This window comes from Trichosurus vulpecula, chromosome 3 (assembly GCF_011100635.1).
Source record: "Trichosurus vulpecula isolate mTriVul1 chromosome 3, mTriVul1.pri, whole genome shotgun sequence".
Classification (NCBI taxonomy): domain Eukaryota; kingdom Metazoa; phylum Chordata; class Mammalia; order Diprotodontia; family Phalangeridae; genus Trichosurus; species Trichosurus vulpecula.
In genome coordinates this window covers 253,749,443-253,768,635 of record NC_050575.1, presented here as the reverse complement: position 1 = coordinate 253,768,635, position 19,193 = coordinate 253,749,443, and the positions used below count along the sequence as shown (strand labels likewise).

At 36.8% G+C, this 19,193-nt stretch overlaps 1 protein-coding gene across 1 annotated transcript in view; it reads left to right on the top strand.

Moving 5' to 3' along the window:
* Nucleotides 1–19,193, top strand: part of LOC118843733 (CUB and sushi domain-containing protein 1-like) — a 2,679,416-nt gene that overhangs the window by 1,620,317 nt on the left and 1,039,906 nt on the right. The window contains 1 exon segment of the mRNA XM_036751485.1: nt 10,946–11,023. Within this exon segment, the coding sequence (XP_036607380.1) occupies nt 10,946–11,023 (78 nt within the window).

Here is a 19,193-nt window from a genome sequence, read left to right as displayed (position 1 = left end):
CACACCCTTAGATCATAGATTTAAAGCTGGAAGGGAGCAGAGAGGTCATCTAATCTGACACTGGCTCTTTAAAAGTGAGGAAACTGTGGTCTAGATAGTTGACAAGACTTGGCCAAGGTTACATGGCTTCTAAATGGCAGAAATGGGATTCAACTGATATTTCAGGATTTGATGACTCTAACCACTCACTCCTCGCAAGAATCCCCCCTCTTTGCCCAAGGGAAAACAAACAGTAGTGTTAAAAAAGATGGGCCTTTGTTTCCGGGGAAATTTTAGGGTCATTAGAAGAACTGTATAGTTTTCCAAAGGCAGTAAAGCCTATTCTCTTCCACCCTCTGATGCCATGTCCAGCATTCTTTCCACTGTTCTCAGGCAGCAAGGACATTGAGGAGGGGTTGATAAAATTCATTAACTCTGAACAGCTACTAACCAAAGAGGCACTGTTTCTTGGCAGGAATCTGAGCAAAATGTGACTTGCAATATAAATTGAGCTGTAAATTGCCAGGTTGTAGCCAGGCCCAATCTTGTGAGTAGGTAGATGATGCCTTCTGGTGAGATTAGAGGAAGGCAGGCAGTCTTTCTCCCACTAGCTGGCACTAGGCTTGATATTTTACATCCTTTGGGTTCTTAAGCTTTTTGGTATTTTAGAGCCTCCTATTAAAAAAGAACCTACTGTTTTAACAATCCAGCTAGCAGCTACTGTGGGGGCATAAGATCCTCCCACAGCCAGCACCCAGGAGGCTGCCGGCACGCCAGGAAAGCACAGATTCTTTTTATCTGCTTAAACAAGGAAAGCACGGTGAAGGGGTTGGCCAGCTTACTTTAATCCAGCATTCAGTTAGTTCAGGGGAGGATACGGACAAGCATCAACAGACAGACTAAATACAGACTACATTCAGTTAGTTCGGGGAAAAACAGCCAGCACCCTGAACTTTAGGACATTCATTTAGTTCGGGGGAAAAACAACCAGCATGCCGAACTTCAGGGCAAAATACAAACAAATTACAAATATCAACAGACAGACCCAATACAATTCATAGTTACCAACATCTAGGTTCAGCCCGAGAGCTCAGGCTGGCCCAGAGTCACACTCGCCACTGCCACCGCGCCAACCAGAAAAAGGAAAAAGGGATCTTCAAGCTGTCTTCTCCCCTCTTATAGAGTTTTTGACATCCTCAAACGCTGCCTGAATGACCAGGGCTGATTGGTTCTTGAGTTGGCCCCTCCCCTCAGCCAGCCCCATGAATCATCACACAGGAAGTTCTCTGCTCCCAGGCATGGGTCTCTGGGCTTCCTGCCCTGGAAGAGAAGCAGCAGACCCAGCACCCAGCAAGGCTCAATGAGATAAACTGAGTCACTCAAAGAAAACAAAGGCCACTCTGGCCACACCTACCCTGGGAATTTTAATATCTTAAATAATCATCAGTTTATATCTCCCTGGAGAGATTATAGTTGACAAGTAGACAAAAGAAAGGCTCACTTAGAATGGATGGGGGTGAGAGAGAATGAAAAGGGTGCCTATTGTGTGCCCCCTTTATTTATATTGTAAGTCACATCTTCTATATAATTCAAGCAAAGACAGGTCCTGTTAGCTGCAGCCTGGTGTGGTAGTGGTAGAGCCCTGATTTTGAATCCTAGCTCTTAAGATTTTATATGTGTGACTCTGGGCAAATTATACAATCTCTCTGAGACTCAGTTGCCTCCTTTGTAAATCAGGAAAATACTTATACAATATATTGTAGAGGACTGTAGTATGTAAGGGGCTTATAAATCTTTAAGCTATTTTTTATGAGCTATTATTTTTCTTGCTTCTTGGGGAAGAGGATCACATAGTTAATGCTTATCTGAGGCAAAATGTAAATCCACTTCTTCCTGATTCCAAGACCAACACCCTATTCACAGTGCCATGCTACCTGTACAAGCATTAGCATGAGAAGGTTACTGCACATTACCAATAACAATAACTTGTCTTCAAGAAGTTTGGGGAATGTATTTGGGGAGTACACAACTAAAAAGAATGTGGACTGGTCACCTGATGAAAGTCAGGAATTCAAAATCAATAGTTCAAGTCCTATAAGGATAACTATGAAATGTTAGTGACAGAGAGAGGAAGGGAGTGAGGGAGGGGGAGAGAGAGAGAGAGAGAGACAGAGAGAGAGAGAGACAGAGAGACAGAGAGAGAGAGACAGAGAGAGAGAGAGGGGAGGGGGAAAGAGGGGGGGGAGGGGGAAAGAGGGGGAGAGAGGGAGAGGGAGAGGGAATCTATGGAAGATTTTCTTAAGGATAAAAACAAGAATCACACAAGATTATAAGGTGTGAGTAGGGTTTCAATCTACCTTACAGGAAGAAATCTATCATCTATCTTTTTTATCTATCTACCTTTCTAAAGTGTATATGTTTTTATGTACCCACCTGTAACAAAATATTGATGGAAAATATAAAATGATAGAATATGTAAAATAAAAGTCATTAAGATCATAGTAATAAGTAACAGAGGTAACATTTGAATCCAGGTCCACTGACTCCCAACTTGGTGCTTTTTCTATGAGACCTCTCTCTAGTGTCTAAAGTAAAAGGGAAAAAATAAAAGAAAAAGAAAAAAAATAATTTCTAGACAGCCAAATTCCTAAATATGGACTTATTCTCTTATTTTTAAAACAGAAAAGTGATGTTCTGTTATCCATCACTATTTAGCTCAGCTGGCTGGAGCAGCAAATTAATGAGCCTAAGGTCATAGGTTCTTTCTTCATAGGGCCATTGCCTTTGCTCTGTTCTATGGCCTTAGCCTTTACTCCCAAGTCCAATAAAAAATATTTTATAAATTAGTGCCATTGGTTAAGAAGGCTGGACAGAAGATGTGGTTCTATCAATCCAAATTTATTCCCCATTGCTGAAAGAAAGCAGGTCAAAGCTGATGCTTCAGATGGTAGGTCAATAGTGTTATCATTATTTTAAGGAAAGAAAGTTTTAAAAATTACTTAAAAGATAGAAATGAATAATTTATGGACCTTAATTATAAATCACATGAAATATATATGTGTCCTAGTGTTCCTATGTAATCCTACTGAAAATAATTATTCCAATGTTTCAGTTATTTAGAAGACACATAAATTGAACTACAAGGAATTCGCAGTTACTTGCTGTTTTCTGTATCTTTTAAACAACTTTTCCTCATGAATTCTCTCATGGTTTAGTTTATATACCTGGCACCAGAAATCAGCTAGTTGAGTTTCCTGATGGTTGAGGGAATGGAGATGTAGTTTTATTCTCCATAAGATGGAAGAATGAAGACTTCTGTCCTTAACACTGATATCCCTCCTATGGTATAGCACTGTGTTCCCCTAGAGATTACTTACCACTTTCCAGAGTGTAGAGTCTTACTGGAGTAGGCATCAAAGAAGTTTGTTTCTGGAGACATGCTAGATTTGTTTATTGTTGGCCCCATTGTTATTGCTTTGCCTGTTCTGAAAGCAAAAAATGAGCCATTGTATCTGTGAAAATGCTTAAATTAAAAAGTTAGAGTTGGATGGAATAAACTGCTTATTGGGGCTGAAGGGGCAAATGGATAAATAGGTGGGAAGATGTGTAGGGATTTGCTTATCTATTCTATTGGGGCCTCAGCTTCCTTCCCCAGTTTTCTATTGTTGGACAATTGCTAGAGGAAGTTAGGGAAAGCCAGCAGAAGGACACAGAGTAATTACTTTGCTTTATGCAAGTGACTATGTGCATGACTGAGCTCACCCTTTATTTTTATAGTGATCAAAACAACTTTAGGAAACACAGATTGAAATTGATTGCATCCTTCATAAAGAACAAATGAAGTATCAGATTTTCAGACCCAAAAGATTCCTAAAAGGAGACTTCAAATATCTAGTTTTACAGATGAGGAAATTAAACATTAAGTACTTAGAAGGTGCAGTGGCTTCCTTTACCAACCACTAGAAAGATACAAAGATTAGATAAGGCAGTGTCCCATCTCTCATGAAACTTAAGTCTAATATAGGGATAAGATACCAACATAGCTATAATTTATATTATTATATGATTAATGAATCAAAACACTGTTGAACTTTACTCAGGAGATGCTAGTCATTTAATATTTTTGAGTAGAAGATTCACATAAGTAGATGTACTGTATGAGAAATAAAGTTTGTTTGCATAATGACATTAAGGACTGAAGGGAGGAGTGAAAGAATGAAGGCTGGAAGATCTGTTAATACGCTATTATAATCCAGGCAAGTGACAAGGAGGGGGGTGACAGTAGTAATCGAGCACAGGGGACCAATATAGGAGATAGTATGGAGATGGAATTCATAGGAGTTGAAAGTAGATAGTTATAAGAGGTGAAGGGAAGGGAAGACTCTAAGATGAGAAAAGACTAGAGAGTTTTGCAGCTAAGAAAGCTCAGACAATGTAAGTGATTTGATTCAAAGCACATGAGGATTGGTTCAAAGAATTGGAGGTATGTAATCTGGAGAAGAAAAAATAAGGAATATGGGAGAAGTGTTGAAGCATAATAATTGTCTTCAGGTATTTGAAGGGCCCTCATGAGATTTTAGACTTGTTTTCTTTGGCCCCAAAGAAATAAACTAAGACCAATGGGGTGCAACTTGCAAAGCAGCAAGTTAAGTTTGATGAAAGAAAGAAAAGAAGAAAAAACAAAAACTTCTGGACTTAATTAGATCTGACTAAAAGTGTCATGGGCTACCTCCAATAGACACCATTTACCATTTGTCGATTACATTATAGTAGAAATATCTTTCAATTTGGGATTTGAATTGGTAGCCACTGAAGTCCCTTCCAATGCCAAATTCTGTGATTTTATGACTGGTCCAATTTTAAACAGAGTTGGGATTAGAACTCAAGGTTCTTTATTCTCAACACAGTGTTTTTTCTCCTCTACCACACTCTTCTTGTTAGATGAGTATAAGACAAAGATAGAAGGTCTCAAGGCCTGAGGAGGACAGATATGGAGGAGTAGAAGCTAAAATATTCTCCAGCAGAGAAATCAACAAGATAAAGAAATACTTTTCCAGGAAGAAGGATCAGGAAAGTGGGAAGAATTTTAAGATGAGTCCATGTTTTCCAGTCTCCCAACCTGGTGCTGCACCTACTTAAAAATAATTCCCTGGTGGTAGGAAGAACAAATTTGACACTAGGCAAGAATGTGAAGAGGGGCTTTAATGACCTTTCATCATTCTATTTTACACAGTACTCCAATTTAACCTCACATTCAGTGGTCCATTGCCCTCAAATTCTACACTCTGTCCTCCACCCCTATATACTTTTGGGCCCTAGTCACCAATGAAGAGAAAAATAAAACAAAACAAAAGAAAACAAAAAAAAGATAGAAAACAAACAAGGAATAACTTTCAGAACATGAAAAGGTGGATTTTACTAAATTAAATCCTAAACTCTGATCTTAAACTGTCTACAGCGAAATTACAAAAATATTGTCTATAACCACTTAAAACAAGCAGAACCCATTATGTAATAGTCAGCATGGATTTATTAAAGTCACCCTACACCAACCTAAATAAATTGTTTTCTGCTAGAATTTACTGTGCTGTAATTATCCTACAGCTTAGTAAGGAAACATAGAGTCCAATCAAGATGAATGTTGGCCAAGGTATTAGAACCAGTAAAAGGCATTGAGGAAAAGTGGAAATGAGCTTTTGTGTAATAATATGAAATGACAGGTAAGATAAGCAAGCTTTATAACTTAATAGTGATATTAAATGATGTTAGAAAAGAAAAGATTATATGTTGGTTCTAAATAAAGTATGATTCACTTAACTAGTGAGAGCTATGTCCATGCAGTGGGTAAATCATTAAAACTGAGAAGGGTAGTTTACTTGAAATATAGAGATCTGAGTTATCGAGGATATTACTTAATACAAAAAGCAAGATTAGTACTAAAAAGAAATATTTTAAAAAGTTTCTGGGGAAGAAAAACTATATAGTTGGGACTATTAATGAAGTAATTGGATACTTTAAAAATAGAGATGTTACTTAGTTGAAGCACTATTAAAGAAGCAGCAGCAACAACAACAAACAAAACCCAGTAATAGCAAGTGTACTTCCAAGAAATGCAAAGATGAAAGAGACTGAGGCCATAAAAAACACTTTTCATATTTTTTGGGTCTATAATAAAATTTGTAATGTAGATTAACAAATTCATATTAATAATAATGTTGATAATTTGCTGATTGACAAAGAGAATAATAAAACAATGAGGAAGAGACTGTTAAAGAATAAAACACAAAACTAAAAGTGTTTTCAAAATAAGATTAGTAAGGGAAAATACTGAAAAGTAAAGTTGTCATATGGCTGAGAACGGAATCATTCTTCCCCAAAGCTATGCCAGGTTCAAAGTCTTTTTGTCTCAACAACAGCAACCAGAGGACATGTTATTTCAGAATGACTGATGTTTAATTAAATAGCAGAACAAAATAAGTGACAAGAGAAATCCATTTCATATACACAGGAGTACAATCTCTAAAAGGCTACCATACCTATGGTGTGATAAAGAACACATATAGTGAACATCAATAAGCAAGGAATATGTGTAGAGAGGGTACATGCAAAGGGAACATTTATGGTCAGCGTGACCCACGTGGGAGAAGAAATGAATAGAAGAAAAATGAGTGGGAGAGAGAGCACACGTAATCAGGGTAATTAATCCATACTCCTATGACTGTTGCCTCTATTGATGTATTTCTCTTGACCTCCTTTTTCAAATTTTTCTACTTTATACAGCATTTCAGCTAGTGAAATGTCTCATCCAATCTCCTTTAGTATACCCAGTACTCATTGTCATAAGGCTACCATTCAAGAAAGTGATCCATAGGTAGGGGTGGAATTACATTGATTACCCACTTTAATGTAAATAAGTTTCACAAATACCACCACCACCATCACCATCATCGTCATCTTCAGCATCTCAGCTAGCATTAATAGCTAGCATTTAAATTTTATGGAGCACTTTACAAACATTAATTGATTTTATCCTCATAAATCTAAGAGGTAGATACCATTACCTCCATTTTACAGATTAGGAAATTGAAGCAAACAGAGGTTAATTGTCTTGCCAAGAGTCTCATATCTAAATTATCTGAGGCCAGATTCGAACACAAATCTTTCTGACTCCAAATCAAATTTTCTATCCACTATGTCACTCAGTTGCATGATCTTATCTGGAGAGCAAGTTTTGAAAGGGAGGAAGCTTTATTAACCACTAAGTTAAAATACAGGTACGAGAGTATATATGTAAGGTGGATGGAGAGAGGAAAAATACTTTTATATTTTGAAAGAACTATTGTTTCATTGGTAGAGTTCTCCCTTCTCTATGCAGCGCACTTCCTCCTTTCCTTAACAGACAGTTTTATGAGTCTTTGTAACTGAACCAAACCATCAATTGGCAGCCAGCCTTTTGGCAATGAGCCTCTTCAAACTTAACTAGGCTTATCCTAGGATAATACTCTCAGGGCCCTGCAGTCAAACCTTTTTCTCTCACCCACTCTAGACTTCATCGTCATGTTGGGACCTTTGGAAGTAGACTTTAGTGGAGGAATAGAGAAGAGATGAAGAATGGAAGGGTATAGAAAACAAGCCTAAAGTCAACAATATAAGTGTGCCTAAAACAGGTGCTATCCAAGATTAGAGATCAGAGTGGAATCTGATAGAATACTCCTTTTCCTGACAAAAAGAGAAAACTCCATTTGAGAAAAAGCAAGGCTGAATACATTTAGCTTCATGGAAGTAGATAGCTATTTGGGAAATTGAACAATCTATTCCCTCTTTAGACTCTCATAAATGAAACCTGTGTATTTAGATATTATTAATACCATTTGAAGGGATCCAGGTGTATTCTCTGTGATTTAGCCACTGTGTGGTTTGTTTCTTTGTGATACTTCCTTTGAGTTTTATATCCTTTATTATTTTCCTTTGATTTTCATTTTCCCAATTGAAATAGTGCATCTGACTCATTTCTCCTGAGTAGTCTTAAGGTAAAATTATTTCAGTGTGAGAAAGTAGGCAGACAATCATAAATATATAATAACAAATATCTTTTAAAGTTCTAAATATTTTTTATTTTGCAAAGATCCCGGGCAACTAGGTGACAGGGTGGATAGAGCACTGACCTTGGAGTAAGAATGACTCATCTTGCTGAGTTCAAATCCAGCCTCTGACAATTAATAGCTGTGTGACCCTGGGCAAGTCATTTGATCCTATTTCCCTCAGTTTCTCATCTGTGAAAATGAGCTGAAGGAAGACAATGGCAAACCACTCCAGTATCTTTGCCAAGAAAAGCTGAAATGGGGTCATGGAGAGCTGCACACAACTGACGACTCAACAACAACAACGACAACAACAACAAATACCAAAGGAGCAAAAGTTCTATCTGTTCCTATCAAGTTGAAATTCTTGAAGAATGGGCAACAAGCTTTATGACTATTGTCCAAGGACCATCATAGCTCGGTTAACAAGGGCTCATTACTGGGTTGAAGACATTAGGAAAGGCTTAATGAAGAAAGTGACTTTTGAGTGGTCTCAAGAGTAGATAGGAAATTACTAAGCAAAGAGTGGAAAAGAAAGCACTCAGTACAGGGAACAGCATGAGCAAATGCATAGAGATTAAAAAAAACAAAAATAGTATATTTTCAAAATGCAAATAAATATCTAGTCTTTCAGAGGTAAATAGCCTATGCACAGAAGTAATATGGAATGAGGCCAAAAAGATAGGGTGGTACCAGATAGTAGAAAGCCGTGAATACCAAGAAAGAAAAGACTTGAACTTCATTTAGCACGTAATAAGAAGATTTGGGGGCAGTGTAGTGACCAGATTTGTTATTGTTTGACACAAATAGTGGCTATGTCACTATTTGACAAAAATTACTGGAAAACTAAAAAGCAATTTGGCAGAAACTAGGTACAAACCAAAATCTCACACTGTATACTAAGATAAGCTCAAAATAGGTACATGATTTAGACATAAAGGGTGATATCATAAGCAAATTTGGGAAGCATCAAAAATTTTCCCTATCAGATCTATGACCAAACAAGAGTTAGAAAGGAAGACAAGAAGTAAAATGGATAACTTTAATTATATTAAATTTAAAAATTTACACAAAAAATACCAATGCAGCTAAGATCAGGAGACAGATAACTTGAAATCAAATACAGCTCTGCTACGTACTATTTATGGGAACTCGGGCAAGTTCCTTCTTTTCTCTGGACCTTAGTTTCATACTGGCATTTTAGAGGTTAACTAAACAGACTTTTCTTACTCTAACATTTCAGTGTGGGCATTGTGTTTTTTTTTTGTTTGTTTTGTTGTTGTTGTTGGAGGGGGGATGGCAGGGCAATTGGGGTTAAGTGACTTGCCCAAGGTCACACAGCTAGTAAATGTGTCAAGTGTCTGAGGCTGGATTTGAACTCAGATCCTCCTGACTCCAGGACCAGTGCTCTACTCACTGCGCCACCTAGCTGCCCCAGTGTGGGCATTGTTGAACTGTGGCCTGTGGGCAAAATCTATCTGGTAGCTTGTTTTCGTATGTCCCATTAGCTTTTTATTTGTAGGCTATATAAAAAAGTCAGTGGCCAGCTCTAAAAAGTCTGTGGCCTGTGGTTTGCTGACCCCTCTCATAGCATATTGTATTCTAAATATTTGCTTGTAAATTGGTCATTGGAAACTTGGTATGTACTTTGTCATAGAAACAGTTGTTACAGGTGGTTAGGGTGTCTAGTCAGTTTGTAAAACAAACAAACTCTAATTAATTCATTATTCATCTAACATAGTCTACTAATGCTGTCGAAATTAGTCATTGTGTATAACATCATTTCTTTGGGAAGAGGCATTCAGATTTCCAATTTGAAAGACTAGAAAAAGTCTTTATATCTCATTACAGCCCCCATCATATTACTACTTGCTACTACTCTTTACTAGTAACAAATACTATTTGCCAGAAGTACTACTACTGCTACTACCACTCTGAGCACTACAATCACTCCTGCCACCACTATCATTACCATAACCACCACCAGGATTATTACAGTTGCTCTCACTGCATCTTCTTCTCTTCCTCTTTTCTCCTTTCTCCTCATCCCCTTTCATCCCACTTTGTCACTGATAATGCTGGGAACTAGCATAGTTAAGAAAAAAGGTGATATCTGGGGTCATTAGTGGAAGAATTGGTGGTAGGGATGATTTTCTCCTCCTTTCCTTGATTTCCTTCTAATTATTACCAATTTATTCACCATATAGACTCTATTATCTCTTCTCACTATTGCTACTGGACTTTTATATGAGGAGTTACCTGGAGACTAGGGCCAGAGGAAGACAATGTATACAATTTCAATGTGAAGAAGAGAAGAGAAGGGACATAAGATCTCTTGTAGTAAGGGGACAATGACTACTTGAGTTTAGCATCTTTTTGTATGTAAGCCAAGCATATAGGTCAGGGATTGTTCTAACATCTTAGGTATGGCTCATACCATTTGAAAGTTTTGTGCGCTGATAACATTCTTGCAAGAACTATGGTCACCATCAAAGGTAGATTTTTAGACGATGGACCCATGCTCATAGGATAATTCTGCAGTTATTTTAGTGAAATTAAAATTTGTGTAATGGGCTATCCTAAGTGGACAATATGTTTATGATGAGCACCTCCTGATAATATTGTTATATTATGGATCTAAAATTAAGTCTGGCAACTTGATGGACTTATGTACATTATGAGGAAGACCTTACATTTAATTGTATTTGCATCCTAAGCCTCTTGTGATTAATTTCATTGGCCAGTGATTGAATTGTGCTACAGTGAAGACTGAATGTTATTTTATGATGTGTTTGCACAAAAAAACCTGTGGCTATGGGAGTATGTATTTGTATTTATTTCCAGATCTTATGCTACTACTGACAGCCTTGTTTTGTGTCTTTCAGTGAAAAAAGCAATTGAGCTGAAGTCAAGAGGAGTCAAGATGCTCCCCAACAAGGACAATAACCATAAAAATTCTGTCTGTAAGTCCCATTTTTTTCTATATGCGAATGTATATATTTGTTAAAAGAGAGGAGATAAAGAGAATGCAACAATTAAGGAGGAAAAACTCTACATGCCGTCTTTCCCATTTTGTCCTTTCTTAATTTTCCACTTATACATGTATTTTCTAAGAAAAGGAGCACTAGGTTCACACAACAGACAAAGCAGATAAACAAAAATTTTCTCCTACCTTGTTGGATCTGTTGTTCCTTTTATTGTTTCTCTAATTTAAAAAGCTAATCCAAGTGTCATGGTCTTCCTTTAGACACAGATAATATGGGACTTCTACTTCTTTGACTGATATGCATCCATACTCAGGTAATCTGAGAACTTCAGTTTTAAACTACCTTATCACTGCAGAGGTTCACAAGGCTTAAAGAATGCCTAAGTTTATCATGTCATCAAAAACACAGACTTGCATCAGAACCCCTAAAATAGTCCTATTGGAGAAAGGGAGAAGCAATCTCTCTGTCTTCTCAGTCACTTCTGCTCCACAATGGATAGCCGCGATAGATATATCTCTTTTTGGAGCTATCATTTTGTCATAATCTTTAACTAGGTGGCTGCCATCACATTATTCAGCCTGTTGTTCTCCCCTTAGCTCCTCAAAGAAGGATGCTAACAGCAACCTTTCATATTTTCTTTGTCTACTGTTGGTGTCATGTTTACGCTTCTCCTAGTAGAGCTCCTGTAATCCCTTTCCATTGTTGCATATTGGCTGTTAATCTCATTCCAATAATCTTGGACAAAAGCTTTCCCTCATAGGCAAGGACGGGACCAATAATAGAGCTCCTTTTGAGGAAACTCAGAGACTTTCTTCCCCAAAACCCTGCATTCAAATCTGTTGCATTGCACAAAAGAACCTTGCTGTGCGGTTTCTCCATGAATTAAATTCTTCATATCTTTTACTTCCTCATCTATACTTAGCAATCAGAAGCACTACATTTTTAGCATGGAATTCCCTTGAGACCCACATCTTTGGGACATTTTCCTCTTCTCATTCTCTTGTAGCTTCCTGGGATCCCAGAATCTAAGGTCTGGGGTCATCTAATTTCTTGTACTTTTCCATGCTATCTTGGGCATTGGGGGGTAAAATGGAATAACAGTGTGATACTTGTGGGAAGAATAATAGATTTGATCTTAGAGGACTTAGATTCAAATCCCACCTCTGAAATGTATAAAGTATATGACTTTTATAGGTTCCTTAACTTTGGAGCCATCATTACATTGGCTTAAAATGAGGTGGCTTTTCTAGTCAGCTTCTTCCATCACCAAATCTATCATTCTTTGATCATACATCAGGAAATCAGATTTCTCCTTTGCATTAATCTAAGAGGAGGTGGTAAACTGAAAAGTAGAAGGGTTCTGGGAGAAAAAAAATAAGAAGGCAAGGCAGAACTACAAGATCTTTTTTAATTAGGCATGCTACATATATATTTTTTAAAATCAGTAGGTCTATGTTAAAATAAAAAAGTGCTTTTTTTTTAAAGCTGGTATCTTTTTTTTTAAAGGAAACCACCCAAACAATAGGGATATTGACAAAATCTCCAGTTTTAAGTGTGTAAAGAAAACAACAATCCTGGGGCCTCTCAGAGCAGATAGTTAAGCCTGAACAAAAATATCTTGATGGCCTCAATGCCCTCCTGCTATCTACCTATATCTCTTTTCCCTTTCACTGACAAAGTCCTTGGGAGTGTCATTTGCATCCCATCCAATAACTTTTCAAACCAAAACCAGAATCAGAGAATTTTAGAGCTGAAAAATACTTCAGAGTCCATAAGTTCCAACCCTACGTTACAAGGAATCCTTTTTACAATATTCCCAACTAATGGCTATCAAACTTTTGCTTGGATAGCTCTACTAAGGAGGGAAACCACTACTTTTTGAGGCAACCCATTTCAACTTGTGTTGTTCTAATTGTTAGGAAATTGAACAGAACAGCATTGAACAGAAATCTATAACCTTCGCACATTGCCTGTACTTCTCCATTCTGGGGCCAAATGGATCAAGTCTAATCCCTTTATCTCTCTGGATATTGGAAGATGATTTTTTTTCCTTCTTACAACTTTCATTTCCAAATTAAACATCTTCAGTTTCTTCAACAATTTCTCATATGGAGTAATATCAATACCTTTCGTTAATTTAGTCACTCTCTCCTGGATACCTTCCAGCTTTTCTATGCTTTTTCTAAAATGTGGTGCACACTTAATACAGTACTTCTGGTATGTATCAGTATGTATATATCATAAAGTAATGATGTTTATACATGAAGAAGTACATATAAGATAAAAATGTTCATATTATAAAGGCTGTTTTAGGTATCTACTGAAGCTATGAAGAGGACAGACTTATTTCTTCCCTTTCTTTGTACATACCGCATCTATTAGTGTACACCAAGATGGCATGATACTTTTTTTGATACATTGACACATTGTTGACTTACATGGAGCTTTCAGTCCACTGAAGTCTTACACGATAAATTATTTACTTATGCCTCTCCAACCTCTGTTTATGAAATTGACTACTGGAACCTAAGCATCATAAATACATTTCAGTCATCTGGTCCAACATCTCTTTTTTATTGTTTAATTTAATTTTTTAGTGAATACAAATTCATTTTAACACCCTCATATCTTCCCACCCCCACTGAAAAAGAAAGAAAAACCAAAACCCTTGTAAAAATTATGTGTAGACAAGCAAAACAAACTCTCATATCGGACATGTGTGATGTATGTGTGTGTGTGTGTGTGTGTATTTCAGTTTGCACTATGAGTCCATCACTTCCATTGGGGGTGGGGAGTAACTTAGGAGTGCCTAGCACATAATAAGTACTTAATCAATGCTTGTTAACTGAACTAGGATAAAATGTTTTGTCATGAATCTTCTCGACTCACCTGGTCATAGCTTTGAACAGAGTTCTTAAGCCTTTGCAACTTCCAACTCCTTTCATTTTATAAACAAAGAATGTGAGGTTCATAGAAGTGAATTAACTTGTCCAGCATCCCATCAGTATGAAGTAAGAGAGGCAAAATTTGAATACAGGGTCTCTTAATTCCAATTTATTTTTTCTTTCCATTGCACCACACTGCCTTCCCCCAGTAAAGTTCTTTTTTCCCCACCAATTTAGCCTGTTCTAGACTAATGCAGTCTTTTTTTGGATCTATACTCTATTGCCTAACATTTTACCATCTAATTACACTTGAATGTTTATGCTACCAGAGTTTATTTTATGTTTACCATCTTACCCCCCTTTATATTATCCAAAAATTTAGTAAGCATGTTAACTTCACCTTCATCCTTGTAATTAATAAGAACGTTAACCAGTAGAGGGACTAGGAAAAATACCTGGTATAATCCACTTCAAGAATTTCCTTTTCAAGTTGACATCAAGTCATTAATACCTTCTCTTGGGTTTGGGTCATTCAACCAGTTCCAAAACTACTTTACTGTATTTTATCTTACCCATATTTTTCAACTTTATCCATATTTGTAGCAGTAGAGATTTCATCAAATTCATTTGTTGAAGACTAAGTTTACCACATTGACAGCAATTTCATAGTGCAGTGGCCTAATAATCTTTCAAAAAAGAAGAAATTAGCCTTGCATGTCTTATTCCTGGTGAAGTCGCTGCTTCTCCTTCTGGATACTCATATACCACCCTTTTTGTTAATATGTTGGTCTAACGAATGCAGATTCAGCTGCCTTTTTTTTTTCTTCCCAAGATTAGTGCATTTGGCCTTCATTAGTTCTCTAACACTATTCTGATCTCCAAAGTCTTCCAAGATCTTTCACAGACCACTGTCAGAAACTCAATCACATCTGCTAGTTCTTTCAGTTCACTAAAGATCAGTTTGTTTGGGCCTGATGACTATGCCATTTAACTGTCACCTTCCTTATATTATGTGTCCATTTCATGCTAGCCATTTTTATTCAGCCCTTCTCAATTCAAAGAACAATATTCCTTGGAGGAGAAAACAAAATTAAAATAAAAGTTGAATAGTTAAGCTTTCTTATGATCATTTGTTATCATGTACCCCAAACTATGTTCCTTACTTTTTATGGTCTGCCTTCTAAACTCACCGGCCTATTTAAGCTTTTTCTCAAAGTGGTTACCAATGGTTTCTTACCTCTGAAATCCTTATTTCCTCAAATTTTCCACAGCATTTGATACTATTGATCATGACCCTTCCTGCTTACTTTCTCTTTTGGCTTTCATGACATTTGTCCTGATTATCTTTCTTCCAATCTTACCACTCCACACTCACCACTTTACTGGATCATCATCTGTCTCCCACCTCCTAAGCATGGCTATAACCTCCAAGGCTGTGTTATAGTCTCTCTTCCCTTTTTCATCTCTGTCTTTTGACATTCATTCTCCTCTTTATAATCTCATGGATACCATACTAATTCAGAGGCCCATCATTTTTCACCTGAATTTTTTAAATAGCTTCCTAATTACATTCTTCACTTCAAATATCTTCCACCCACCTCATACCCACCAGTCTGCTTCCCATAAAATTTCCAAAATAATTTCTTTAAGCATACTACTGGTATATAACTTCTCTACTTAAAAAGCATCTCTGATTCTAGATATTTAAGGTATGGCATGTAAGATATTTAAGGGTGGTTTTTGAGTCATTAAAGAGTCCAAACTCAATCTATATTTATAGCCTTATTTTATATTACCTCTCTTGATACACTCTAAATTCCAGCCACATTTAAGTATTTGCTCTTCTCCAAGCTCACTATTATATCTCTAGCCCCAATATGTTCACAGAAGGGCTCTGTTCCCCTTTCATGGGATGAACTATGTCCTCATTTATTTATTCCTTGTCTCCCAGGCTGAGCTAAGGTGTGCCTTGCTTATGAATCCTCTCTTCTTCTCCCTAGATGTTAGTGTTTTCTTCCTTAGCAAATTACTTTCTATTTACTTATCTGTATACAACACCTCCACCCCATGGGAGAATGGAAGCAGGGATTGTGCATTTAAAAAAATCTTTTATCCCATAGTAGCTAGCACATAGTAGACATTTTTAAATTTTTGTTGAATCGGTGAATATAAGTTCAGGGATATGTGATGATTCCTGATTGGATTGAGGGGAGGAGAGGATACTTACTCATCTGAAAAATGAACAGGTTTGACTAGATGACCTCTGGAGTTTTTTTCCAGCTCTAGCTCTTATCAATAGCACTTACCTCATAGGATTGTTGTGAGGATGGAGTGTGAATGCATTAAAATGCTTTGCCAAGTTTAAAATGCTATATACATACCAATTTATGTTATTAACGCTAGGAAAACAATTTCCAGTTGACCTTTTACTCAGGGCACTATTGACCCAATCACCTAAAACATTATGGACATGTTAATTCTACATCCATTTTTGATTCTTTTGCTGTTTCTTAGCAACACAGATCCACTACACACACACACACACACACACACACACACACACACACACACACACAGAGTTTGCCCTTGGCATCTGCCCAAGTAACTGGACCAGTAGCTTTTCTTACTGAGTCTTAAGCCTCCTAAGTGATTATTGGTAATTCTATGGGATCTAATTTACTAGGCCAATATTATTTGAATAGTTGTTATCACCAGGTAAATAAAACCCAAATGTTATTTAATTATGTGCTGAGCCAGAACTCCTAAAATCACTACATTCAGTTGCTAAAAAAAAAAAAAGGAGAAATCTGTTAAATAAATCTTTATTTTATAAAGGTCAATTGAAATATAATTAACTAATGTTAGTGATACTCCCCCCCCACCCCCAATAATCTTAGAGTGTGTAGAAACTCTCTTAACAAAGAAAAACAGTTCAGCAAAATTGACTGACAAAGCAAATCAATGCAAACAACATTATAGATACAAATAGTCCTACAGTAGCTCTCTTTGAAAAAGACCAAATTTTAGATCTGAGGGAAAGGAGGGGACATGTATTCATCCAGTACCTCAGACCAGAATTGACCATTACACTTAATTGGAGCAATTGCCTTTTAGTGTTTTCATTTAAATCATTGTAGTCATTGTGTAAATTGTTTTCCTGGTTCTGCTTTTTTTTTTTTTTTGCTCTGCTTCAATGTATGCTAGGCTTATTATGCCTTTCTGAATTCTTCATAATCATCATTTCTTATGGTGCAATAATAGTCCATTATGTTCATGTACCATCATTTGTTCAGCCTTCCCCTATTTTATGGGCACCCAGTTTGTTTCCAGGTTTGTTTTGTTTTTATTTTTCATAACATTAAAAAAAAGCTTTTCTGTGATTTTTTTGTATATAGATAGATGGGGCCTTTCTTTCTCTCTTTGATCTTCTTGGAATACGGGGCCAGTAGTGGAATAGCTAGATGGTTCAATGGCCATCCTTAAATAAATCAAAAAGGTTTTCTAGAATGGTTGAACAAATTCACAGCTCCATCAAAATCATGTCAGTTTCTATGTGTTCCATAAACTCTCTAGCACCAATTATTTCTGGTTTCATATATGTTTGTGTTTGTTTCTTATCTCTGCTATGAGATTACATCTCAGTGCTCTTACTAGTGTTCTCATTCTCTTCCCCCTGAAGCTAAGGTCTAATAGGGATATTTTACCTTAACCTTGCCTGGATTCCAGCCTTCGCCTCACTTTTCGGCCCCTATTTCCAAACCATGACACAATATTTTCAGATTTGCCCATATTCCTCCAATCTTTTCCTGCTCACCTTTATATATTTTTGTTTCCCATTTGAATGTATGGTTTTTGAGGGCAGAGATTATCTTGATTTTTTGTAGTTGTATCCCTAGCACTTAGGACAGGTCTTATAATATAATAAGTGCATAATCCGGGCTTTAACATTCATTTATTCATAGTGGATACAGGGATAGTCCTGGAGTCAAGAAAACCAAGGTTTAAATCTTGGCCGTGAGGCATACTGACTGCATGAATATGGGCAAGTCCTTTAAACTCTCAGTGCTCTAGGCACCTCTCTAAGGAAATAAGTTATGAATGGATTGTTGATATCTATCAGTTGAGGGAATTTCCATCCACAGAAGAAATTACAGTACTACCTTCTCCTGTTTAAAAAAATAAAAATCTGTCAAATTTGTCAATTTTCTGGATTTGGAGTGAAAATTCAGAATCTTTTTTATTTGGCAGTTCTATAAATATTAGTGATTTGCAGCATTTGGTGAAAGTCTTTTTTACTAATCTTTTTGGAACTGGCTCTTGGTCATATATCATAGGATCAAAGACTTGGAGCAGAAAGGAACTTGAGAGCCCATCTAGTAGAATTCTCTCATTTTATATAAAAGGAAACTGATGCCTGGGGATTTGTTCAGTCATTTCATCTGTGTTGCGACTCCATTTGGAATTTTCTTGGCAAGGATACTGGAGTGGTTTGCCATTTCCTTCTCTACATCATTTTCCAGGTGAGGAAACTGAGGCAAACAGGGTTAACTGACTTGCCTAGGGTCACACAGCTAGTAAGTGTCTGAGGTCAGATTTGAACTCAGGAAGATGAGTCTTCCTGGCTTTCAGGCCTTGCACTCTATTACTGTGCCACCGATTGTCCTGAGGGATTCACCTAAGATTTACCCAAGATTTCACAGGTAGTAGGTCTAAGGAGAGCAATTCAAACCCAAGTCCTCAGACTCTAAATTTCTTGTTATTTCCACTGTACCATAATGTATCTTTTATTAATGTAAGTTCCTTGAATATCTTGTTAAATCAGCTATGATTCCCTCACAGCAGAGTATCAAGGGTATTGTTGCTTTTATTTTTAATGTATGATTTGCTTGAACTATAGTAATAGAGGGCTATTGATAATATTGTTATAAGACAGGCATTTTTATTTCTCTCTGTGCTGGATTTCTGGTATCAAGTGCTTTAGAGCTTACAATAGAGCAGATTTTGGCAGCAGGGGAAAAAAATAAGAGCCCCATTAACTTCTAACAGTTGTGTAAAGCTTTAATAAAACATGCAGGATAATTATCCAATCTACTTTCCCCCCCCTTATCATGAAATGGAATAATGTGAAGTTGTACAATTGTAACAGATCCTTGCTTTCTCAAAACAGATCCACCCCTGTACAGTGGAAATATGCTAGATTGTATAAATTGCTTCATAAATCAGGTTAGTAAATTATGCTTGCAGTTTCTAAATAGGCCTTT